General features: G+C 46.1%; 1 protein-coding gene across 1 annotated transcript in view; it reads right to left on the bottom strand.

Annotated features, from left to right (window-relative positions):
* Positions 1 to 1,615: 1,615 nt before the first annotated feature.
* The window catches only part of BCOR (BCL6 corepressor), a 59,623-nt gene continuing 39,391 nt past the window's right edge, over positions 1,616 to 21,847 (bottom strand). The window contains 7 exon segments of the mRNA XM_017810993.1: positions 1,616 to 2,747; positions 3,902 to 4,052; positions 4,263 to 4,340; positions 5,464 to 5,609; positions 12,293 to 12,459; positions 19,032 to 19,301; positions 19,638 to 19,966. Coding sequence (XP_017666482.1) covers positions 2,453 to 2,747; positions 3,902 to 4,052; positions 4,263 to 4,340; positions 5,464 to 5,609; positions 12,293 to 12,459; positions 19,032 to 19,301; positions 19,638 to 19,966 — 1,436 coding nt within the window. The 3' untranslated portion in view covers positions 1,616 to 2,452.

Below are 21,847 nucleotides of genomic sequence, written 5' to 3'. Positions count from 1 at the left end.
GTACATCCTAAAAGATGAAACAGTTACAATTATGTCAAGGGACAGCACAGGGATCAGGTGTTCCCGGCCATGACCCTATTTTTAGAGCACAGGCAGGCACACACTTGCATTACAACAGCATGAGGCTGTTACTGTATCTGAGCACCGATGCAAGGGCCAGCATGGAGAAGGCCCAACTGTACTCCTGGAGATAGTGGAAAGCTGACTAAGCAGAGATGCTTGGGGAGCACGTGCTCAGGATTATTTGAGGAGGAGTTGGGTAAAAAGAAGAAGCCATGCCAATCTTCTGTTTGCCTGAGGGGCTCAGAGAGGTGTTTGCCACGCACCCCTGGAAGTAGCTCGAAGCTGATTTATACTCAGCTCAAGCCATCCAAGCATTACATAGCTGACCAGATAAAAAGAGTCTGTAACAATTGCTTTTAATGTTCTCCCTTGCCTTAGTTTTCTGGCCCATCTCTTCTTCCTGGGAAAATCAGGGGGTAAAAGCAGCCAGCAACAGGGAGTAGTAGAGATGTCTGTGTTTCCATTCTCCCAGCGTGCCCGTATAACCCGTGCAGGAGAGATCACCATCCTCATTATCCAAAGTCTGAAGCAAGACGTCAGTAGTTGTGTAAGGACTAAAAATTCCCTGTCCTGTGCAGAAATGGAACTTCAGCTGCCAGCAGCAGGCAGATTTTGGACCCCTCTCTTGCCTCTTGGCTTGCCTACAAAACCACCTTACCCACAAAAACAGCCCCACTGTAAGACACACAGTAAAAATGTTTGGCAAAAGACTCTATGGCAACACGCCATGAGAAGCACCAGCTCTGAGTATCTCCCTCCAGTGCACCTTCAGAAATGAGGCATCATTCTCCCAGACCTTGAGGACAATGGAGAAACTTTTTCCCAGATGCTTTTCTCAAGATTGACCAGGTGCTCTGCTCGAGACCCTTCTGGTGTGGGTTCTGGCCCTCATCAGAAGAGCACCACGATTTAAACACCTCAGAGGTAACTGGCTATCACAAGACATACTCCTGGTAAGAACAGCCCCAAAGTAAAACTCAGGAGTTTGAGTTCACAGCAAGAACTTCTTTCCACAAGGGGAAGAGCAGATCCAGCTCCTGAAGAGAAGGTCTGCCCAAGCCCAGAGTGCCCAGACTCTCAGATGCAAGTTCCTGAGCTGTGCAAAAGTGACATTTGGGTCACTGCCCCTTTAGATCCCCCCCAAATGTGCTCATAGCTTTAATGCTCCACATTAAAGCATTTCCCCTGGTACTGTTCTCCTCCCCTCTGCAGACTCCGGTGGAAGGAGAACTCAGCCAACTCAAATTAATGCAATAACAAAGGAGGGAAAATAATTGAGCCTACTCACAATTCTTTAACTAAAAGGTGCAGAAAGTATAGTGAACACCATTTTTAAAATTCTGTCCCACCAAGTACGCCTGCCTGATGTTTTCTTGCAACTTCGAATTTAGAAAGCTGATAGAGATTCTACCTCAGATTTCATCAGCACCTCACCAGCACCTGTGCCAGCCGTGTTCCACTTTGGAAACTACTCCCAGAGCCTCTTTTCATAAATATTAATGAGGCAAAGCTCATGTCACAGCCAGGCATGGAATTAACGGGAGTCACTTTAGCCTCTTCATTTCTCAACAGTTTTATTGCCTTTAAGAAAATTTTTGTAAAATATAAATACAAAGGCAGAAGATTTACTTACAAAGTTAAAACACAGATCTCAAACATAAACACACAATTCAGAAAATTTAGTTTATGTACAGTTTCAAGCAACTTCAACATATGTTAGTTTTTCAATATTTTACAAGGTACAGAAAAAATAGTTCAAAGTCTTCTTTAAATAAAGAGCATAAAATGTTTAAACATATATAAACAATCCGGTTTGATGTGTGAAAACTAAATTTCACAGCTTTTAAATTAGGATATAAAAGTTCTTACAATTAGTTGATGCGTATGGATATGGTTTAATTTATATTTTAAACTATTGAATTATATTCAATAGTGCTTACCTGGCCAAAGCAGGTAATTCTGTAAACAAAAAAAACAAAAATAATATAACCAAGTGCCTTACCAAATTCTATCTCCCAAACAAGCCACACGACTTTGATCACATCACCTAGAAAAAGTATGTTCTGTATAATCAGTGCTTTGTATGAAACAAAGTCAATGTGTGGGTGTGTTCTTTAAAAAAAAAAGTGTGTTCCGAGTAATAACAAACTTATCCCAAAGCCTGTGTGCATTTAAAGAAACATTATATAACAATTTTGTAAAAACTGATTGAAGTTAAAAAAAAATTTTTCCAAAATCCATCCAACTGGAATTCAGATCTCTTATATAAAGGAAAAGATATTCTCATATTTAATAGTGTCCTTTCTTTACAGAAACAATTTAATTTGAACACATATACATAATAAAGAAGTAACTGTATAGAGCACTGTACATTAAATGGCCTGATGGTTCACCAGAGGATGTCAAAGGGAGGGTCCTCGTGCGGATGCAACCAGTGAAGCGAGGAGCCAAGCAAAGTCTTGAGTTCGCTTGTGAACTCCACCAAGTCCAACAGCTCTTTGCTCTCTGGGTTAAATGCTTCAAGGTCCGTAGCACAAGAGAACAACTGGCTGAGGGAAGTCTGTTTGTAAAACTCTGCCTCCGTGATGGTGACGACTTCCAGACTGGGGAAGTTGCAGCGGAAGATGCGAGATGACATTTTTAGCCTCTTCACCACGTCCGAGAGCAAAAGCCAGTTTCGTGGTCTGTGGAAGCGAAGGAGAAAGAGGCTCCAATAACTGACATTAAGTCACTGTGTCACTGTGTGACAAACCCTCCCTGACCACACCCTCACAAACAACCTCTCTGACATCAAGGCTGTCACCCAGGGGGTCGAATAACAGATGTGCAGGAGTGTATGTGTTTATTTGGAGTCCTGCTGCCCACAGCTTTGAGGAAGGAGAGGTCCAGGCATGCAGGGGCACTGGAGCCTATAAAACCTGGGCTCATGAGTGCACATGTGGGCCAGCAGCCATCCCAACAGCTGCTTGTACAGCTGGTTCACCTGGCTGAGCCCAACCCCCATTTAGCAAGTTAGGAGATGGCTTATAGTTATAACCACAAAATTCAGCATCTCTGACTTCCGGAGATGCTGATATTAAACAGAAGTAAACAATGAGTTGTTTTTCTCAGGTATTTTAAATTTAATCTTGTCCACTTCGGGGAACTCAAGTTACATCTATCACCCAAATAATAAAAAACATGGTAAAACCTGCACTCCTTCATGATCAATATTTAAAACTATTTTTCTCACAGCTGTCATCAAAATTGGTGCAAATGGTAAACAGTAGCTGTTTACAAAGCTAATTTATATTTTGAACATAATAGATAATACAACTTTCCGGGTCTTTGCTTATTATTAAACATCATAGAATGTTCTCTAAGATGCTTATTTGTTTGTTCCAATTCAGAGCTTTAAACCAGTTTTGCTACAAAGTCTAGAAAAGCAGTAATGGTGTCATTTTGTCATCCGCAAAAGCGTGTCCACTCAGCAGAACAGAAAAGCCCATAAAATACAATTAACAACACTTTACAAACACGATATCCAAAATTAAGCGCCAGAAACACTGGTATTTTGGGATGTTTTAACAAGGTGTTGTCTGGGATGAGGGAAGGAACTTGTGTTCAAAGGTCACTTGCGCCGCTTGAGAGTATGGCACTCAAAACTCAGCCCTGACAAGTCAGCCTTTCCCCCTCTCACCTCCCATTAGTTTATTTCCCAAAAACCCCAGCAATCACAGCACTGATCTTTCATTCACACTGCATAAATGCAAATGCTTTTCCCCACAGACACAAACTGCCACCAGCCCAAGCTAATCACCTCAGTTGTTTTTACCCCGAAACCTGCATTTGTTCTTACCCCTGAGAGAGACACACTTGAATGTTGTAACACGGCAAGGGAGGCTCATCTGAAAATTCAAATTCAAACACATCACTAAAGCCATCTTCATCTTCATCACCTGGGCCCGGAGGATTTGCCAAGACGTCAAATCCAGATTCATCTTTCGGATCTGAACAAAATTGAACAAAAGGTGCCAAGTCAGCATTGAAAAGACTGTTGCAGGCCTTGCTTTTTCTTCCAATAACGTGATCTGTAAATAAAATCAGTTTGCTTCCTTCCTAGCTTCCTCCACCATGAAAACTAAACAGCCCCCACCCCCACGTGCCGCATGTTTTTAAAGTCTCCGCATACAAAGAAATAAAGGGCAACATTTGCTCACCGCACACAGAGCTGCCATAGAAATCCCAGTACAAACCAGGGTCATCAACACTTCGACCTTGCAGGTCAGTTAAATACTCTGGAGAGGAAAAAACAACAACAAAAACATACTGATGAGAACAAAAAGCTGGCAAGTTTAGCAGACCGCGTGTCATACAGACCCAATATGCATCCTCCATACCTTTCATCAAAAAATCCCACACTATTTTCCTGGTGCACATGCTACACACCATTCTCTCACATCAAATAATGAACCACCACATCAAACAATCACCCAGGGTCTAACAGGGACAGACATAACCCTAAGCTTCAGAAACTGAGAGCAGCATTTTAGTTTTGTGAAAACAGGATGCATCACACCTTTTGGCCTTCCCAGTTATTCTGGACACCAGCTTGGGGGTGAAACTGTGGCCCCAAATAAACTGATAAAAAAGTTTTTTCCACACAGATATGTTCAGAAGATGTAATTCTTTTCTACAGACATAATTTGGGAGATTTACTAACTGCGTTGATGAAAAGATACTGTGATTCAGGATGCTAAGAAGTCCAAGATACTGAATTTTTCTGGAGTCCTGATACACCTGCGGGATTTCTACACTACACCATTTGAAGAGATAAGTGGATGAGTTCTTAAATTGATTGACTGTGAACACCTTCAGAGGTAGGTTATTAGGGAATGCAGTGTCTTCATCCAACACTAAGAGAAAAAAACCCTAAATCCATGTTACAACATGGATATGTTTAAAGACAAGAGCCTTTAATGTAGTTTTACAGCATTTCAGATATAAAACAAGGCAGAACTTGCAAAAAGAAAAACACTTTAAGATAAAAAGCAAGACCACGGGAAAATATGAGTATGTTTAACAAGCAACAATTCGATTTGGCAAGTTTCTTATTTTCATTTCAAACAGAAAGACGAAGGCACGGAAACAGTCCGCTGACCTCCCACCTACCTAGCAAATCTGACAGTGGAATAATCCTTATGACTTATTAAGAGTTTCAATTAGAAGGAGCCCCCATGCATGGCTGTGCTTCCCACCTGCAGCTGCTGGGGTTTTGCAGGCAGAGAGGGAGCTACTGCTCACCCTGAGGTTTCTTGGCATGGAGCCATCCCTTCCAGGCAGGAGGGACTTTGGGAGTCAGGGAACAAAACCCCCCATTTGCCACGACCAGCAAAGCCCCCAGGCAATGTGGGCACTGACCTGTGAGGAAGGTCTCCATCAGCTCACTGTGGGTCATTTTCACGATGGTCCTCCCAGAGTAGGTTGCAAGTGTTGGATCAGCACCATAAGACAGCAACAGGCGGACGATTTCCAAGTGGTCGTTTTCGACGGCGTCATGGATTGGTCTGGAGGGAGAAACAAAAAAAAAGAATCACGGCGTTACATTTTGACTCAACAGTATTATGCAAATGTGTTTGACAAGAAACTTCTGACTGTAGATCAAAGTTATTTATAGAAAGTAGCACTATTAATACAGCTGCCAATCATCTTACTGTCGGTTTTACTTGCACATCACCCCCTCCCCTCGTCTTCACAGTCAGACTGCTCAGGGCAGATATTTCTGTTACGTCTATTCATTGCTGCACACATTTTGAGGGCCAGTAAAATAATTACACTGCTGTAACAGAAAGCAGGAGTTTATGTGAAGCCTCACAAACATAATTTTGCTGCAAGTCACTCTACCGTTCCAAATCTCTGCCAATTTAACAGCGTGTTGTGGAGTAAGGCTCGCTCAGGCTGCCTCTGGGCAAGCACGGAAATCAGTTACCCAAAGCTCCTAAATTATGTACACAGAAATAAGTTATGAAAATTTGCTAGGAATTAAACTTCCGTGCAGAATATCCTCTTTAAACAGTACTTGTGAATATATTTGCAGCACAATTCCACCCTCCTAATCAGAGAACAGAAAAACATGTTATTTTAAGTGTAGTCCACCCAGAAATTAACATATTTAACATGGCATGAGCAATCTATACAAGCTCAGACACAGATTTTGTAAGCCTACAGAAGGATTATTCATTAATACACATGCCTGCAATTCCAGGTTTAGAATTCCTTATCGCTAATTATAAATCGCATTAACTTTTGCCTTTAAAATTGATTATACGTAACAGGGAGTTGTCTGGGAGTAGAACATATTACCCTTCAGACTAATGAAGATGTGTTAAAATCCCATCCTTTCCTTAGACAAGTGCAGGGAACTGAAAGGGGAGTCAAATGTATGGACAGTGATCATGGCAGTTCAACTCAGCTCAGCACTCCTCCTTTAGGCTGTCAACACCACTGCCCCCCAACAAGGCTTTCAAGCTCTCACAGAGCTTGTATGAAAAAGGCAAGGAAGGACTTTAACTAGGATCACATACTGCCTTCCTGGAAAGCTTTCAGAATGATGTTACAAGGGGAAGTCATCTGGAAGCACAGCCAAGCAAACCTCTCCGCTCTGTCTACTGATCTGCCAAGCAACACTCAGCTAACAACCAGGGCTTAAACTCCCTCCTGAGAAGAGGTCGAGTCCAACCACTCCTTCTGCCTCACGTGGCAATGTTCCCTCTATGTCACCACTCTTTTGGCATGAACTGGCACCCACATGAGCTCAGGGCAGAGGAGGGGAGGATCAAATCAGTCAGAAGAGGACGGCACACCACCGTTTTCCCATCTATCACACAGCACTGCTGCGAGGAGAAGGAGGAGGGGGACTCTGACACATCTCAAAAAGATGCTCCAGATGTGTTTACTCCAAGTACTTTTCAGTTCCCTATGGAGAGAGGGCTTATCCCATGCTGCCTGCCTCCTGCACACCCCTTGCCATCAGTGAAGAAGCAGGTGATCCTCAAGCTGCTGAGCGCAGTTCTCAATCCAGCTTGTGCTAACCCTCAGAGCCCTGGCAGCAGAGAGCACAAGATGTGGACGCCTTCAAAGCCCAACATCCTGTTCTTTGGAAAGCCACTTTATCATTTTAAGACCGGAGAGGTCCAAAAGGATCACTTGCAAAGGGGTCAGGATATCCCTTCTCAGTTTCTGAGGGAACATCTCTAACATAACATTGAAACTATATGACGCCTTTGAGACAGAACAGTGCTGGAGAAGCCAGCATTCCCGGGATCCCCCACAAGCCTCATCCTCCCACCTCCACCTCCTGACTCAGTGCTTCCGCACAGGGACTGCCGCAGCACCACACGCCCACGCGGCAGCCGGAGCATCCAGGATCGGTGCTGAACATCCCAGGCGACACAAGGTAAGAGGGAACAAATAACAGAGGTGCCGACAGAGAGGCTGAAGGAGTATCGGGTGTTTCTGGCTGTCAGCAGGCATCTGAGGCCGGAGCAGCCGGGTCACGGCACTCTGAGCATCTACAGCAGGAAAGGTCAGCCTTGCTGCAAACCCTCCTGTCCCCCACTGGGCATGAAGCATCCCTGGCTGCAAGTCTGGCAACAGACACCGGGAACAGACGAGAGTTACGGCTGCTGCCAAATCATGCTTTTTTCTCCCCCACTCCTTCACTTTACTGGAGTCTTTAATTTCGCACAGTTTTAAATTTAATTTCAGAATTACGATTTTCTGGTTTGGGGAGGGGAGTTGAAGAGTGTTGGGGGATTATTGGCTTGTGGGTTTACTTGTTTGTGTCGCTTGGGGTTTTCTTCTTTTTAAACTGACTTACCTAAGTGGCTTTTGAAGCAGTAATGAATTCAAGATGGTCCCTTAACTTATTAAAAACAGCATCTAAATCACCACTCAGTGTTTCAATTGATTTAACGACACTCAAACGAGTTTATTAAAGGGTGCCTGGGCATTCCCCAGGAAGGAAAAATGGCAGCACATGGGCTGTAACCCTGTGATGGAACCTCTCTCTCCCTTTCTACAGGTCACCAAGCCCAGTGTGGTGGTGCAGACAGGCAGAGGCAGCAGGGCAGGCAGACCCACCTTTGTTGTCTAAGAGTGCACGGGGAGGCTGCCCAGGCATGAGAGGAGACTTTATAGAGGCATGGGGAAGGAAAGGCGTAGTAAAGCCGTGCGGAAGAAGGAAGAACAATAAATAGAAGGAAGGAAAGGAAACACTGTCAGGGAGGGAGGAGAATAGGAGATTCCTATAGATAAGTCAGGGGAAAAAAGGCAAAAACAGAGCACTGACAGACTCTTTCACTGGCTAGAACAGCTTCTTGGCAAGCTCACAAGCGGGACCATGCAAAGGCAGAGCTATTCGTTTGCTTCTCCCAGCAGGGCCAGCAGAGGAGGGAGTATTTTTCAGTCTTGGCAGAGTTTAACCATCCTCTTTGTAGGATGCAAAAGCGACTATTGGAATAGGCAACTTTTTCAGATGTCAAAAAAATAGATCCCTGGGAGTCCTCTCCTGGAGAGGATTTGCCCATACAATCTTTTCCGCCCTGAGCATCGTTGAAATAAACACTCTCTATCCCTAATGGTACAGTTAACTTAGTGCAGCTCGTTTCTAAAACAAACCCTTCAAAAGGCCCCAGAAGGATCTGGGGACATTCAAGAGCTGCAATATCCTACAGAAGACACACATCTCAACCCTCTCTTGTGTACTGTCGAATTCTTCCTACTATTTTTACCACCACTACAGTTAAGAAAACATTTCACTGGGGGTTTATCATTCCACTACCAAAATTATAAACTATTTACACCAGTCAGGGTTTGCTCCCAGCCTTTCAGGCACCACCAGAATTTTCCTCACTGCAGTAAGAGGTCTTGTAACTCGCCGAGCAGTACCATATTCTGGCATTTTATTTTTATTTCCATCCACTCCGTTACACAACGCTGCCCCTCGGAAGAGGCAAGGCACAAGCTGCAAGAGGGCAGCTACGCAGGCTGACTCTTCTTTAACGCAATTAGCTGCTGGAAGGTATGGCTCTGCCAAGACCAGATGAAAGGACACAGGAAGAGAGCCATCTTGGCATGGTCTTCCCAGGGAAAAAAAATAAAAAAAGGCTGAGCTCATCAGCTGCCAGCAAGGAGGATACAGCAAAACTGGCTTCGGAGAGCAAATCCAGGGAACAAACTCTGGAGTAACGTAGAGCCCTCGCTAACAGGCATGTGGCTTTGGTTCAGCTAGGGCACATCCCAGAGGTAAAAGGAGAAGAACAAGGAGATAAGGCCAAAGACACTCAGCAAACATCCTTGCTAACGTCTGGCACCCGGTCGTCGAACACCCCTTGATGAGCTACTGCACTTACTGGGGTCCTGTAAGGGAAGGGAAGCGCTCAACTCTTAAGCACGGTCTATTATTATTTATAGGTAAGACGATTAAGAGCCCTTAGTGACTGCGGCACCTCGGAGACAGGTCTTAAAGATCTCCGGGTTCTACAATAATCTTCGATTAGGCACTAATTGAGCAGCAGACTGCTTGTGTATTCAGGGTCTACAGGCGCTGCATGTGGTCTATCAGCAGAGTTTAAGGGGAACAACATCGAAAACCTACCACATTTAGCCTGGCCAGATGTGCTGTGAATAGGGCAGAGAGGGACATCCTGCGCTGCAGGCAGAGCCCTGGCACCAAGCTGATGGTGAAGGGAAGGACTGCACCACACCTACACTCCCAAACACTGTCACCTCCTTGCACTGCCACTACAGTCTGGTGCTTTGTTTGTTTCTAGCTTCACCAAGATATCTGATGGTAGTAGGAACCAGAGGCTGGCTGAAAGTCTGCCTTACCTACTAAACTTAAGGCAGACTGGCTGTGTGGCTACATAAAAGGCAACACCAAAGCAAGAGGCTCAGGTATTTGCTTCGCTCCCAGAACACACACGTGCAAAACCAGCACACCGATCAGAGCACCTGCTGCACTTCAGGCAGGACTGGAGGGAGAGATGCACTGACTCTGCAGAACTTTACTACATCCTTCACATTCACGTGGACATTTTTTTGTACAGACTAAAGACACATCCTCACTGGTCACAACTTTTCAGTGTCCTCCAAAAAGCTGATCGCAGAGGCAGCAAGTAACACAGACCAAAGCTTCAGGCAGCTGAGATCCAAGTGACACCCCAGACTGCCACATTAACCAACAAGCACATGCAGTTACGTCACTCCTCTGTGCTGAACAGAACTACACACATCCACTGTTACTGTCTGCAGACTTGAAGGCTTCCAGGTGAGGTGACAGAGAGGACAATAAAAAGCATATTCAGTGTCGTTAAAAAAGCTGGGGAAGGGGACAAGTCTTTGATGATGGGTTTGTTTAGGGTGGGGTTTTTATTTGTTTTTAAGATTTTAGTATTTTTCTAAGGGTTGAACATGTTCAGGAATTTGAATTTCAAAAGCAGCACAGTTGAGGAAGACTGACGACTCTTTCCTCCTAAAAGTTAAAGGAGAAAAACTTCAAGAGAGAAACGGGATTTGTCTTATGAATGTCCTGATTGACTATAGAGACAGAGAAGTCTGGTCCTGCCAAAAGGAAAGCAATAACACCAATCCAAAGTTCTTTACAGAAGCTTCTGCTCTCTGTCCTGCCCAACTCAGGGTATCCAGACCACCTTTCATCTGTATATTAGATGTGTTTTGAATTCACGCTGTCTGTTGGGCAGCTTTCCAAATGAAAACGAAGTCTGTCCTCAGAAAAGAGAGGTAACAGCAAGCTGAGTTCTGACATTACCGCCTATGATCAGATCATCATTATGTTCGCTTCTAAAATGCATTTTCCCCAAAACAACTTCTCAGGGTACACTAGCCAAGTTTCTTTCTTGGAAATCAGCTCCATCTGTGAATAGAAATCAAAGGTGGACTCCGAACTGGCGGGTGATTAAGACTGATCAGAAATTTCCTGGGGATAATTTTCTATATAGGTTATTCCAGCAAGTGAGACAAAAATAATTTTGGTTTCTTTTTATGGCAACTCGCCGCTGTTGCATAGGTCATGTATTAAAGCTGAAGGCAGCAGAAAATGCGAGGCTGTTTGGCAGCCTACAGAACTCAGAATTCTTACAAAGAAGTGGGTGACAGAGGAGGAATCCAGTCGGGATCTCAAAGTTTCTCCAAAAAGGCTTCCTTTGGGCTGTGATGGGCCAGTGATGGGCCGGTAACAATGGACCATCATGAACTTTTAATGGACCATCCTAACCAGCCCTCTTTTTGTTTTCCTGACTCCCAGAGTTAATAAATAAAGAGCTTAAAAACAAAAGCAGGCTCTTAGTTACGCTAATTTTACCTCCCTGGCTATTTGGATGGTGATAGGGAATGCAGATAAAGCATTTAAGATAACAAGCTGCAGGAGATTCAGAGAATACAAAGCGACCTGTCTCCAAAATGCATAGACTGAATAACGCATATGCTGAGGACAAGTTACCCCAAGGTCAGCCCCGCAGAGGTGGTCAAAGAGGTACTTTAGGAGACACACAAGAAGCTTGAAAAAAGGTGGGAGCAGCATTTTTATCTCCACAATGCAAAAAAGAAAAGCTTGCTATCTATTCTGCCAGCACAGGAACTAAGCACCCCTACCATTCTGTGAAGGAAACTAAAAAAGGCTAATTCAGGATTTTAAAAAAAAAGTAAATCCAAAATATCAAATGAGCAGACAGTTTAACCGTTCAGCAAAACAACATTTTTATACGGCATATACAGGACTTGCACACCTAATCACCACAAAAGCCTGAAGTGCTCTTTAAAGTAACCCTGCTAACAAGGCAAAACCCACTCTTTTGGCACAACTCAAAGGAACTGGAGGGCGAGCGAGCAGGGCTGCAGCTCAAGTATCCCTCCTTCCTGCCCTGCAGCTGGCAATTTCACTAACTCTAAAAAAAAACACCAAAAAACAACCAAGGCACAACATATGAAAATTCCCAGAGGAAAAAAAATTAAATTACACTGAAGTCAAGTCACGACAGAGGTGTGCCCCCACTGCTTTATTAACTGCATGCGCCTGCCCAACGACCAGCAACAAGGAGGACCTTGGTAGCTTCGAGGGTTTCATGCAGGATGGGGAGGGCGGGACAAGGGGAGGATAATGGAGAAGTCACAGAGGGAAGGGGTCTGGTGGTGGTGACCACCCGATGCTGGGGCCAGAGGTGATGCTAACCTGGTTCCATCCTGAGCACTGCAGTTCACATCGGCGCCGTACTCGAGGAGATGCCGCACGATGCTCAGCCAGCCTCTGGCACAGGCCTCGTGCAGGGCACAGTAACCCGCGTTGTCACGATGATTCACATCACACGCCTTGTTTTCCAAACAATACAGAACCACTTCCTGGAAACAGGAGGAAAACCAGATGCATCAGAGTTATTTCTCGGTGTGTGAACGCACAGGTTTCTCTATTTGAAGGGAAAAGGGCGGGGGGGGGAGAAGGGCAAAAGACAAAATCCCTGTGATATGCCCTCTTTGAGATGGGTCAGTCAAAGGGAAAATAAAAGGGGGAGCTGTTGAAAGTCCTATTTATTCAGGAGACATAACAGAGACCCCGACTTCCCTGAGCAGATTAGTTTGGGCAAAGAGACACCAAGAGCTCTGCACCCCACAGGGACCTTCCCGAGAAACACACAACCTCAGGAATCATCACAGAGGGGGAATGTGCAAACTTTGCACATAAAACCCATAACCTTCCACTTCTCAAAACTTCCACACGTAAAGCTAGTTGGAAGGTTTTTACTCTTACATTTACATTTTTCAGCAGAAAATTCTGCAAGGGCAACAGCAGCACAGCCGACACGGTCGGTTCGATTTTAAAAAGAAAAAGTGCGTGACCCGAAACAAAAACACATTTAAGACACACAAAGGATGGTTTGCTATCGGCAAACAAAAACCAGCCCGGCTCTATCAAGATCGGGGAAATCCCCATTTTCATCCACCCCGGTTTCTGCATGCAGAACTAAAGCCAGGCGCAAGGTTCCAGTAACGAGCCCTGCACCGCAGGAAGCCATGTGAATTTAACACGATTCATCTTGCAGTCAAATATACCATGCTCGAGAGCCTAGGCCAGACTCAGCTCTTCGCTGTCCTGCAGCCTTGAAACAATGACTGCTCCATCACTCAACTAAAAATTCAGGATGGCGCGAATCTTCCTCGACTTGTGTCAGATGCAAAAGAAAGCAAAACAAAACACATTTCTAAGAGATGCTCAATGTATAAAATAGCCCACACTTTCCCAGATTAGTGGTAAACCATTAATTTGGCATTTGCTCCTCTCCAAGGTTGAGTGACACCCTTGCAAAGCCAGGTACAGCATGAAGGGGGTGAGTGTTTGCTTTGCCAAAACAAGAGAAGAAAACAACATCGGGGGCGATGCATTTATTCCTCCCGTTTCAGAATCTACCGGAAAGCCCACAATAATCTGTGCTCTGGGTATACCTGACTCGAGAGCCGGTATCCAGGATACAGCATGAAGCTGCTCTTTTAGCAGGCCCTCACTAACCAGGCTAAAGCCAGGAGCTAATGAGCTGCCTGTCCCAGGCACCAGAGCATCCCCTGCACCTGCCACCAGTGATGCACCCACCTACACCTGATTCACCCACCGGTTTAACCTGGGACCCCCACAGTCCCCCCTCTTACCAAAGAGAACAGGGTTTTTTAATGTTCCTGCTAACCAGCCCAAAGGCCAAAAATTGGTCCAGAACGGATGTTTTTTACCCTGCACATGCTCAAGCCCAGAAGAAAGGGCTGTGCAAAATTATACTCTGGAGGTATGAATTTTCCTTCAAAACCAGACCACTCTGCCAGGCAAATTAGCAGATGGATATAGGTAGCAGAAGCAGCTGCCGTATTCAGCTCTGCTTTTAGCACGCAGTTATCATTTAAAATAGATTCTGCAACTCAAAATAAAAGACCTTTCATCTATTTTTGTAAAAAGCAAAGGCTGTCCTAGGGTGGAATACCTACTACTGGACAAAAAGGCTAATTTTGTCGGGCAATTCTGTGTTAAGAGGCTATAAGAAGAATGTCATTAACCACAAAATGTAACTATAAAGACCATAAAACTCTACATTGTTAATTAATTAAATGCCTCATTAACTTTTTTTTAACATGATTTATTCAATTTACAAAAAAATTAGCCATCGTTGCCGAATACAGGAACATGTGGTGCCACAAACACACTTTTGGTTTCACAAGCATTTCTCACTAACATTCAGGAAAAGCTATGAGAATGCCACCGGGCAATTTAAATGTCTGCTCAGGTGCTCTATTTAAATCAGCAGTCTGAAAATCACTAGCAGTTAATCCAAAGAGTCAAACTAGCACCTCACCAGCCAAGGTATGTGCCACAGCCACTGCCACTGCCTGCAGGTTGTTAGCCAAATTGCAAACAGCAGCGTTAAAATATGCAAATATGCATACTCCATCCTCATCTACAAAGATGTGCCCTTTGCATCAGTCTCCCACCCAACCTGTACTCTGCAGCAAGTCCCACTCCTTTTCCAAGGGAAGAGGTCAGCATCCCTCTGCACATCCCCCATGCCCCAGGCACGCCTGTTGCCACCAAGATGCACTACTCCCCTCCATCCGACCTCAAAACACTGCCCTTGGGTGAGGTATTCTATGCTGAGCCTTAATACTTCCCCACAGCACCACACCAAACCCCAGGAATGATGCCCATTTCTGTGCAGGGTGTAGGAGCCCTAGGGGAGCACTGCAAGGGCAGGATGATGCTCAGGAGCTCCTGTGGCAGTGACACAGGAGATTCAGGGCCAGATCCTGGAGTATGAGGCATATTCCCAGGGCAAACCCTCTCCCCATGCCCAGATAAGCCCTACCTTCATGTGTGTTTAAACCCCCTGGAAACAAATATCCTCTCTCCCCCACCCCCTTATCATACACCACACATTCCTCTAATTTCACTGCCTTCGCAGGAAGGATTTAATACCAAACTGACCAGAGAACTTTGAGTCCACTGTCGTGGTTTAACCCCAGTCAGTAGCCAAGCATCACGCAGCTGCTCACTCACTCCCCCACCGGTGGGATCAGGGAGAGAACCAGAAGGGCAGAAGTTGGAAAACTCATGGGTTGAGATAAAGACAGTCTAACAGGGAAAGCAAAAGCCGTGCATGCGAGCAAAGCAAAACAAGAAATTAATTCACTGCTTCCCATGGGCAGGTTCAGCCATCTCCAGGAGAGCAGGGCCCCATCACGCGTAACCGTGACTTGGGAAGACAAATGCCATGACCCCAAAATGTCCCCTGCCTCCTTCCTTTCCCCCACTTTATATACCGAGCATGATGTCATATGGTATGGACTATCCCTTTGGTCAGCTGGGGTCAGCTGTCCCAACTGCGTCTCCTCCCGGTTTCCCACGCACCCCAGCCTCCTCACACAAGCGTGGCAGTTCAAAAAGCAGAAAAGGCCTTGGCTCTGTGTAAGCACTGCTCAGCAATAACAAAATCATCTCTATATTATCATCACTGGGTTCATCAGAAACCCAAAACACAGCCCCATACCAGCCACTGTGAAGAAAATTAACTCTACCCCAGCCAACACCACCACAACCAGACACACACCAAAAAGCAGCACAAAGACAGCCAGTGTTTCCTCTCACATCAAATTCATTATGCAAGCCTTTTTGTAATTTTTTTTTTCCCCCAAAAGACTCTACTCTCCCTGTAATTCCCTCTTCACAAAAAGTAAATTACAGTTTTAAGACTACCATTATCTCAAGTCATTTGTTTCAAACGGGGAAAACAGAATGGATTGGAGAGTGCCCACACACTGGGATGGGTTGCTAACACCCTGTCAAAGCAAGGCCTGGAGCAGAAGCCTAGTGAAGAAAAGGCAAAGCTTCAGCAGGGATTTCCAGAGCCGAAGACCATTTGCTGCACTGCCTTTAAGTAGCCTTATTGGCTGCAGCCCTGCAGTTTATCTGACCAGACACAAGCTGCATCTGTCCTTCGACATTTCACTCTCGCGTCAGCTTTTACACGCAAAACTGTAACCGCTTTGCGTCGTGCTCCCTGCAATGATCTGGGGCACATCTGTGCTGTGGGACTGAGAGCAGGGCAGAGGCACATGACCTGGCAGCATTTGGGCTCCCCATGGGTCTGGGAGTGGCATTTACAGCTTGCCAGCACCTTGGCCTGCTGAAGGTGCCAGCACCGCCTCTGGGTTTGGAGTGGGAACCCTGCACGGCCTCAGGGCATCCCTTGCTGCAAAGGCAGGCGGGCAGGCTGCCAAGGGCAGGCACGAGCTCATCCGGTCTCAGGGTAATACAGCATTCCTGCCACTGCCAGGGCTCCGTGGTGCCCTGCGGTGCCAGCCACTTGCAGCTCTGAGTCCTGAATCAGCAACCGGTGCCCCTTTGCGAGCTGTGGCCCTGACAATGCAAACTCGTCTGCCTCCCCTGCCACTGAGCTGGCACGTGGCCACGGGGCTGCCCGCTGCCTTCGCAGCAGCTATGGGAAGCCCTCGTGTGCCCACCAAAGGTTGTTGCCCTGTTAACCAGGGTGGCAGAAAATAGACATGCGCAGTTGCCACAGCTCACAGACCAGCATGTTACCTTGACTCATCCAGATTTCTCCTCTTTATTTTTAATAAAGGAATTTGTAACTTCTTGACCATTCTCATGTTTTCTGGAGACAGAGGAAATTCAGTTTTTCTGCCTGCTGTAGTCTCATCACTAGCAAGAAAAACTCCTCACCTACAGAGTTTCCACAACTGATAACAGAATTAGCTAGGTTGGAAAAGACCTCTGAGATCATCGAGTCCAACCTTTGATCTAACACCACCTTGTCAACTAGACCATGGCACTAAGTGCCACATCCAGTCTTTCCTTAAACAGCTCCAGGGATGGTGACTCCACTACCTCCTTGGGCAGCCCTTTCCAGTCACTCTTTCTGTGAAGAACTTCTTCCTAATGACCAACCTAAACCTCCCCTTAAGGGAAGGCAACTTAAGACTGTGTCCTCTTGTCCTATTGCTGGTTGCCTAGGAGAAGAGATCAATCCCCAGCTGGCTACAACCTTCTTTCAGGTAGTTGTAGTGAGCAATAAGGTCTCCCTGAGCCTCCTCTTCTCCAGGCTAAACAACTCCCTCAGCTGCTCCTCATCGGACTTGTGCTCCAGACCTTTCACCAGCCTCATTGCCCTCACCAGCCTCTTTGGCCTAAAAACCATCACAGCTCACCACAGGCCAAATGAAGCCCCAACAGGATGGTACAGCCACCCACCACTCTGACACAGACAATGTCAGATCCCAGATATCAGGTGCACAGACCAGACTCTTTCCCTGCCCCCACTCAGCTCTCCTGCTCCTCTCTCCCCCAACAACAGAAACCAACTGCTGCCAGCACCAGCTGAGCAACCAAATCAAATGATCTGAATATTTAAGCCTATTAAAAACATGGGTGTTCACTTGAACTTTTGGGTGAATTCAAGTCAGAAAATCAAAATCCCCCATCAGCTAATCATGGGAAGGCATGGGTGGTACACAAGGTTACCCCCCACCTTGGCAAGCCTGGGCATCCCCAGCTTTCTGCAATCAGCCAATGCTGATGAGAGCTCCAGCTATCAAAGGAATGGAGAGCCTGGGCCCCTGCTCGAGCAGGACATCACCCCAACACTAAGGAGCTGCTCCCATTAAGCTGTGCCCAGTGGAGTGTGCTGGGCACAGGAAGTGAAGTGTCCAAGCATATTCACCCTGACAGACCCTGCGCAGGAAGAAAATACACAGCGATAGCTTGGAGCACATCCTACAACATATTTTGATTTTGGATCCACAGAAAATTAAACCATTTAAATTACGGAGAATACCACAGCAATGTTGTAACAACAGTTTCTCCTCCCAGCTAGAGCTGAAGTGCCCTGGGTTAGAAGAAGCCTTTGTCTAGGGTAAACAAAACCTTTCCAACAAACCCTGCCTTCCAGAGCTGGACAAGGCCTCTCTCCACACAAAGGTCTCCAGCTATACAAAGGGCATTTCAAGGTTTCAACAAATTCCCAAGGCTGGGACAGCCCCACCTGGACGTGGGCAGATGCCACCTTTCCACGTGGGGCTCAAGCCCAGCTCTGAGGTCCAGGCAGCCCTCTTACCACCAAGGTAAACCCTGCAGCTCTGCCGAAAGCAGCAGTTGTTCTGTGCAATGAAACACCTCTGTGCAAGACGTGACATCGAGCAACAACAGCGCTCATGCCCATATTTCCCCAATAAAAGCGTGCTTCAAAACGGCAGAGCTGAAGGATTTATCGGTTTCTGATTTTTGTAGCAACAGGGGGCCCGTTTCATTAGACAACATTGTTCCAGCTACGCCAAGCAGCTCCAGACTCCAAGTATAAAGCAGGCAGAGTGCTCCTATGATGTGTCTGATCATGCAAGAGGACACTCCAAGCGCTACATCCTGTGTCACATACCAGATACTCCTTGGAGAAAAGAATATAAAATAAAAGCCTTCTCCTAAACTACACGCTCTTCACTAACAACAAAAGCAGAAAACATACAGTTCATAAAGATCACCATAAAGATTACTTGGAAAAAAAAAAAGAAAAAAAAAAGGCATTCGTTCTGTTTGCAGATGGTTTATATTTAAAGGGAAGTGAGGGTTACCAATAAAACTTTACCATTTGCTCACTCCCACAGGATGTTGCTCACCCTGTGTCCCTGCCAGCTGACCCAACAGCAGTGGGGACTCACTCCCACAGCAACCTGCCTCTGAACCCCGCATGCCAGGGAAGGGAACTCAGCAGGGGAAGGGGGGGCAGCAAATTCAACTGAAAATTTTCAGCACACTGAAAGCTGCTACTTCGCAGAATTTCCACCGATAAAACTGGAAAGAGGATTTTAACTTTTGAAATAAAAAAAAAACCAAACCATCGTCGTCCCGCGGGGCCCCCAGGGAGCCTTACCTCGTACCCCAGGCGCGCCGCCCGCTGCAGCAGCGTCTCCCCTGCGTTCTTGTTGACAATGAGCCTCCGCGCTTCGGGCGGCATCGGCCGGCTCGGGGTGGTCTCCTGAGGGGGGCTGGCAATCGGCAGCTGCGAGGGCTGTGAGACGGGTAGTAATGAGGGAGTCTGCTGCAGGCGATCATACGGCTTCTGCTCGTACGGCTTGGCTGGCAAGGAGTCGCAGTCTGAAGTAGGCTCCGGTCGCTTCCTGACTTTCCTCGTTACCGTTACCTGTCAAAACCATTACGGTGTTGGCTTTTTTTTTTTATCCTTGTTTTTACAGTACAGCAGTGGGACTATATTTTGTCAGCAAAGAATTACATTTTTCCACTCATATTTAATTTTTTAAGAAAGACCCGCTGGAGCTTTTTAACACAAGATGCCTCACCCCCTGCAATAGTGCCTTTAGCTCAGCTTAAGAAAAACAAATACAAAATGTGCAAAGCATCCACAGACGAATCTGAATGCAATTCCTGCTACCCTGCATGCACGACAGCGCATTAGTTTTAAGCAGGCTGGCTCTGCCTTTTCAGAGGCCAGCGGACAATTAAGTCTAAATAAAGATACCTTATCTTCAGCATTTTCAATATCTGTGGTGTCATCCCCTGTCAGAGATGACCTCCTTCTCCTCTCCTGCAGTGCCAAGTGTTTTGTTTTACACTGACGTTTCCCTGATGGCTTCTCACACTCGCTGTATTTCTGCAGCAGAGATGCATGTTGGAAATCCTCCTCTTCGTCTGTGTACAGCCCATCTGTCTTCCGGCTTTCTTTAATTTTCTGCTGTTTGGCAGCCAACCTCGAGGCTGGAGTACAGCTTGGCTGAGCCTGCCTTTTGCTGTTTGCATTGGTGGATGAAAGGCTCTTCATGTGCGGAGACACCGGGAATACGGGCAAGCCTAAATGGGAAGGAAAGGCATTACACATCGCATGGTGCGTTAAAAGGAAAATGCATTGCTAGCACTTAACACAAGCTCCTCGACTGCTTAAGAGATCTACAATTACATTTTCAAATCATTAATATTTTAAGCATTCCACATCCCAACTGTAAATAGCGTCTCACCAGTTAACGTTAGGTTAACAGTTTATCAGGCCCTAATAAAAATCCCTGAATGAAGTGCCCCGCGCCAGGTGCCGGGGCAGCGCCAGGGCCGGGTGGTGGCAGTGCCATGCCAGCTCGGCAGTGCCGCAGCCCGGCCACCACGGGCAGAGCGGAACGCCGCTGGAGAAAAACTCGCCTCCTTACCTGGGAACTGCTTTATCTGAAGGGGAACCAACTCCTCCGGCAGCCTGGGCCCAGCTGGGCTTGTCTGCCCTTGGCTCGGTGGGGTGCAAGGGCAGATACAAGGGTGGCAAGGGAAGAGGGGAAAGGAAGAGAGGTGGGAGTGTGGATCAGGTATGAATGGGACAGCAGAGGAAACGTTGAGCTTAGCCCAAAGATAGCCATAAGACAGGGAACATCTCCTCAGCAGCATTTTAACTTCAAAAGCAAGCCAAGAGAAGAAAGATTACTCAAGGAGCCATCCCTACAGAAGCTCTGTGCAAGCTCTATCAGAAAGCGCAGGGATTTTGCAGGAAAAGCAATCGCATGTGTTTTCCTGAGAACTCCATCCAGAACCGACTCTTTCTGGGACATTGGGGCAGTGAGGCCAGTCCTCTGCTGCCCATGGCAGGATATTGGCAGAGCTGGGTTTTCTCCAGGGGTCATAGCTCCAACAAGCTAGATCTCACAATCTGGGCCACATGCAAAAAGCATGGTTAAGTTTTGGTTTTTTTTCAGAGTGCAAGCAGGTTTACAACAAAACAAGGACAGTAAAGTTGACTTTTTATAGTCTGAATTTCCCTTGGGAAGAGAATTGAGATGACCTCAGAACCAACTCCTCTGCAGAAAAATTAAAGGTTGCTGGAAAGGAAGGGACACTTTGGCCAAACAATGCCACACCACTGAGGGAAGGTACAGAAAAAACCCTGAGCACTTGAAAGAGGCTCCTTTGCTCCAAAGTCTCTGAAGCGATGCTACTTTCAGAACAGAAGAGATGGCAGGAGCAAATAAGCAGGTGCTCACAGAAGAGACACCTTTATTTAAAGAGATCCAGAGCCAGTTGGTAAAAAAGAAAATAAAATCTAGAATCCTCTTGGTGGGCAGTTTCACACTTTTGTCTTCCTTTAAATAGATCTGTGAAAGCAACTCACAGAAGGCTTTCTAGATTAGAGATGAAAACAGAAATCCCTCAGTTCTTTCGAGACACTTTCTAGAGAAAGACGCATACTGTGGCTTGCCAAGCAGATGTCAGGGAATTTATGGGACACAGGATGTGCAGATTGTTCAGCAAAAATCCTGTAAATTTTTCAGGCTTTGCAATCCTGAAGGAAGGCGCCCAGTCGTAGGCTGAGCCTATGGATGCAAGGCTGTCTTTCCAACTCAGTAGACAGAATGAAGTAAGGAGTGTTTAATTCTCCTGTTTAATCCCAACCAACCTAACTGAAGTAGTACATAAAAAGCCCAATTCCAATACAGAAGTATCATCATTACCTCCTTAATCACTTACTGAAAAAAAAAAATTAAAAAATAAAAGCTGTCAAGCAGCAGTGATGAGCTCTGGTGAGTGCAAACGGAACAAACTGTTGCACACAGAAAAACTAGAAGAGAATGAAAAACTCCCAGGTCTGGAGAAGGACAGAAATACTGAAAGGATGGAGAAGAAAAACACAGGAAGGGAAGCCTATCTCAAAGAACTGCAGGCTTTCCCATGCAGAGATGCCAAGGCATTGAAAGCAGA

Source organism: Lepidothrix coronata, unplaced genomic scaffold (genome assembly GCF_001604755.1).
Source record: "Lepidothrix coronata isolate B3197 unplaced genomic scaffold, Lepidothrix_coronata-1.0 Scaffold30, whole genome shotgun sequence".
Taxonomy (NCBI): domain Eukaryota; kingdom Metazoa; phylum Chordata; class Aves; order Passeriformes; family Pipridae; genus Lepidothrix; species Lepidothrix coronata.
This window is presented reverse-complemented; position numbering and strand designations above follow the sequence as displayed.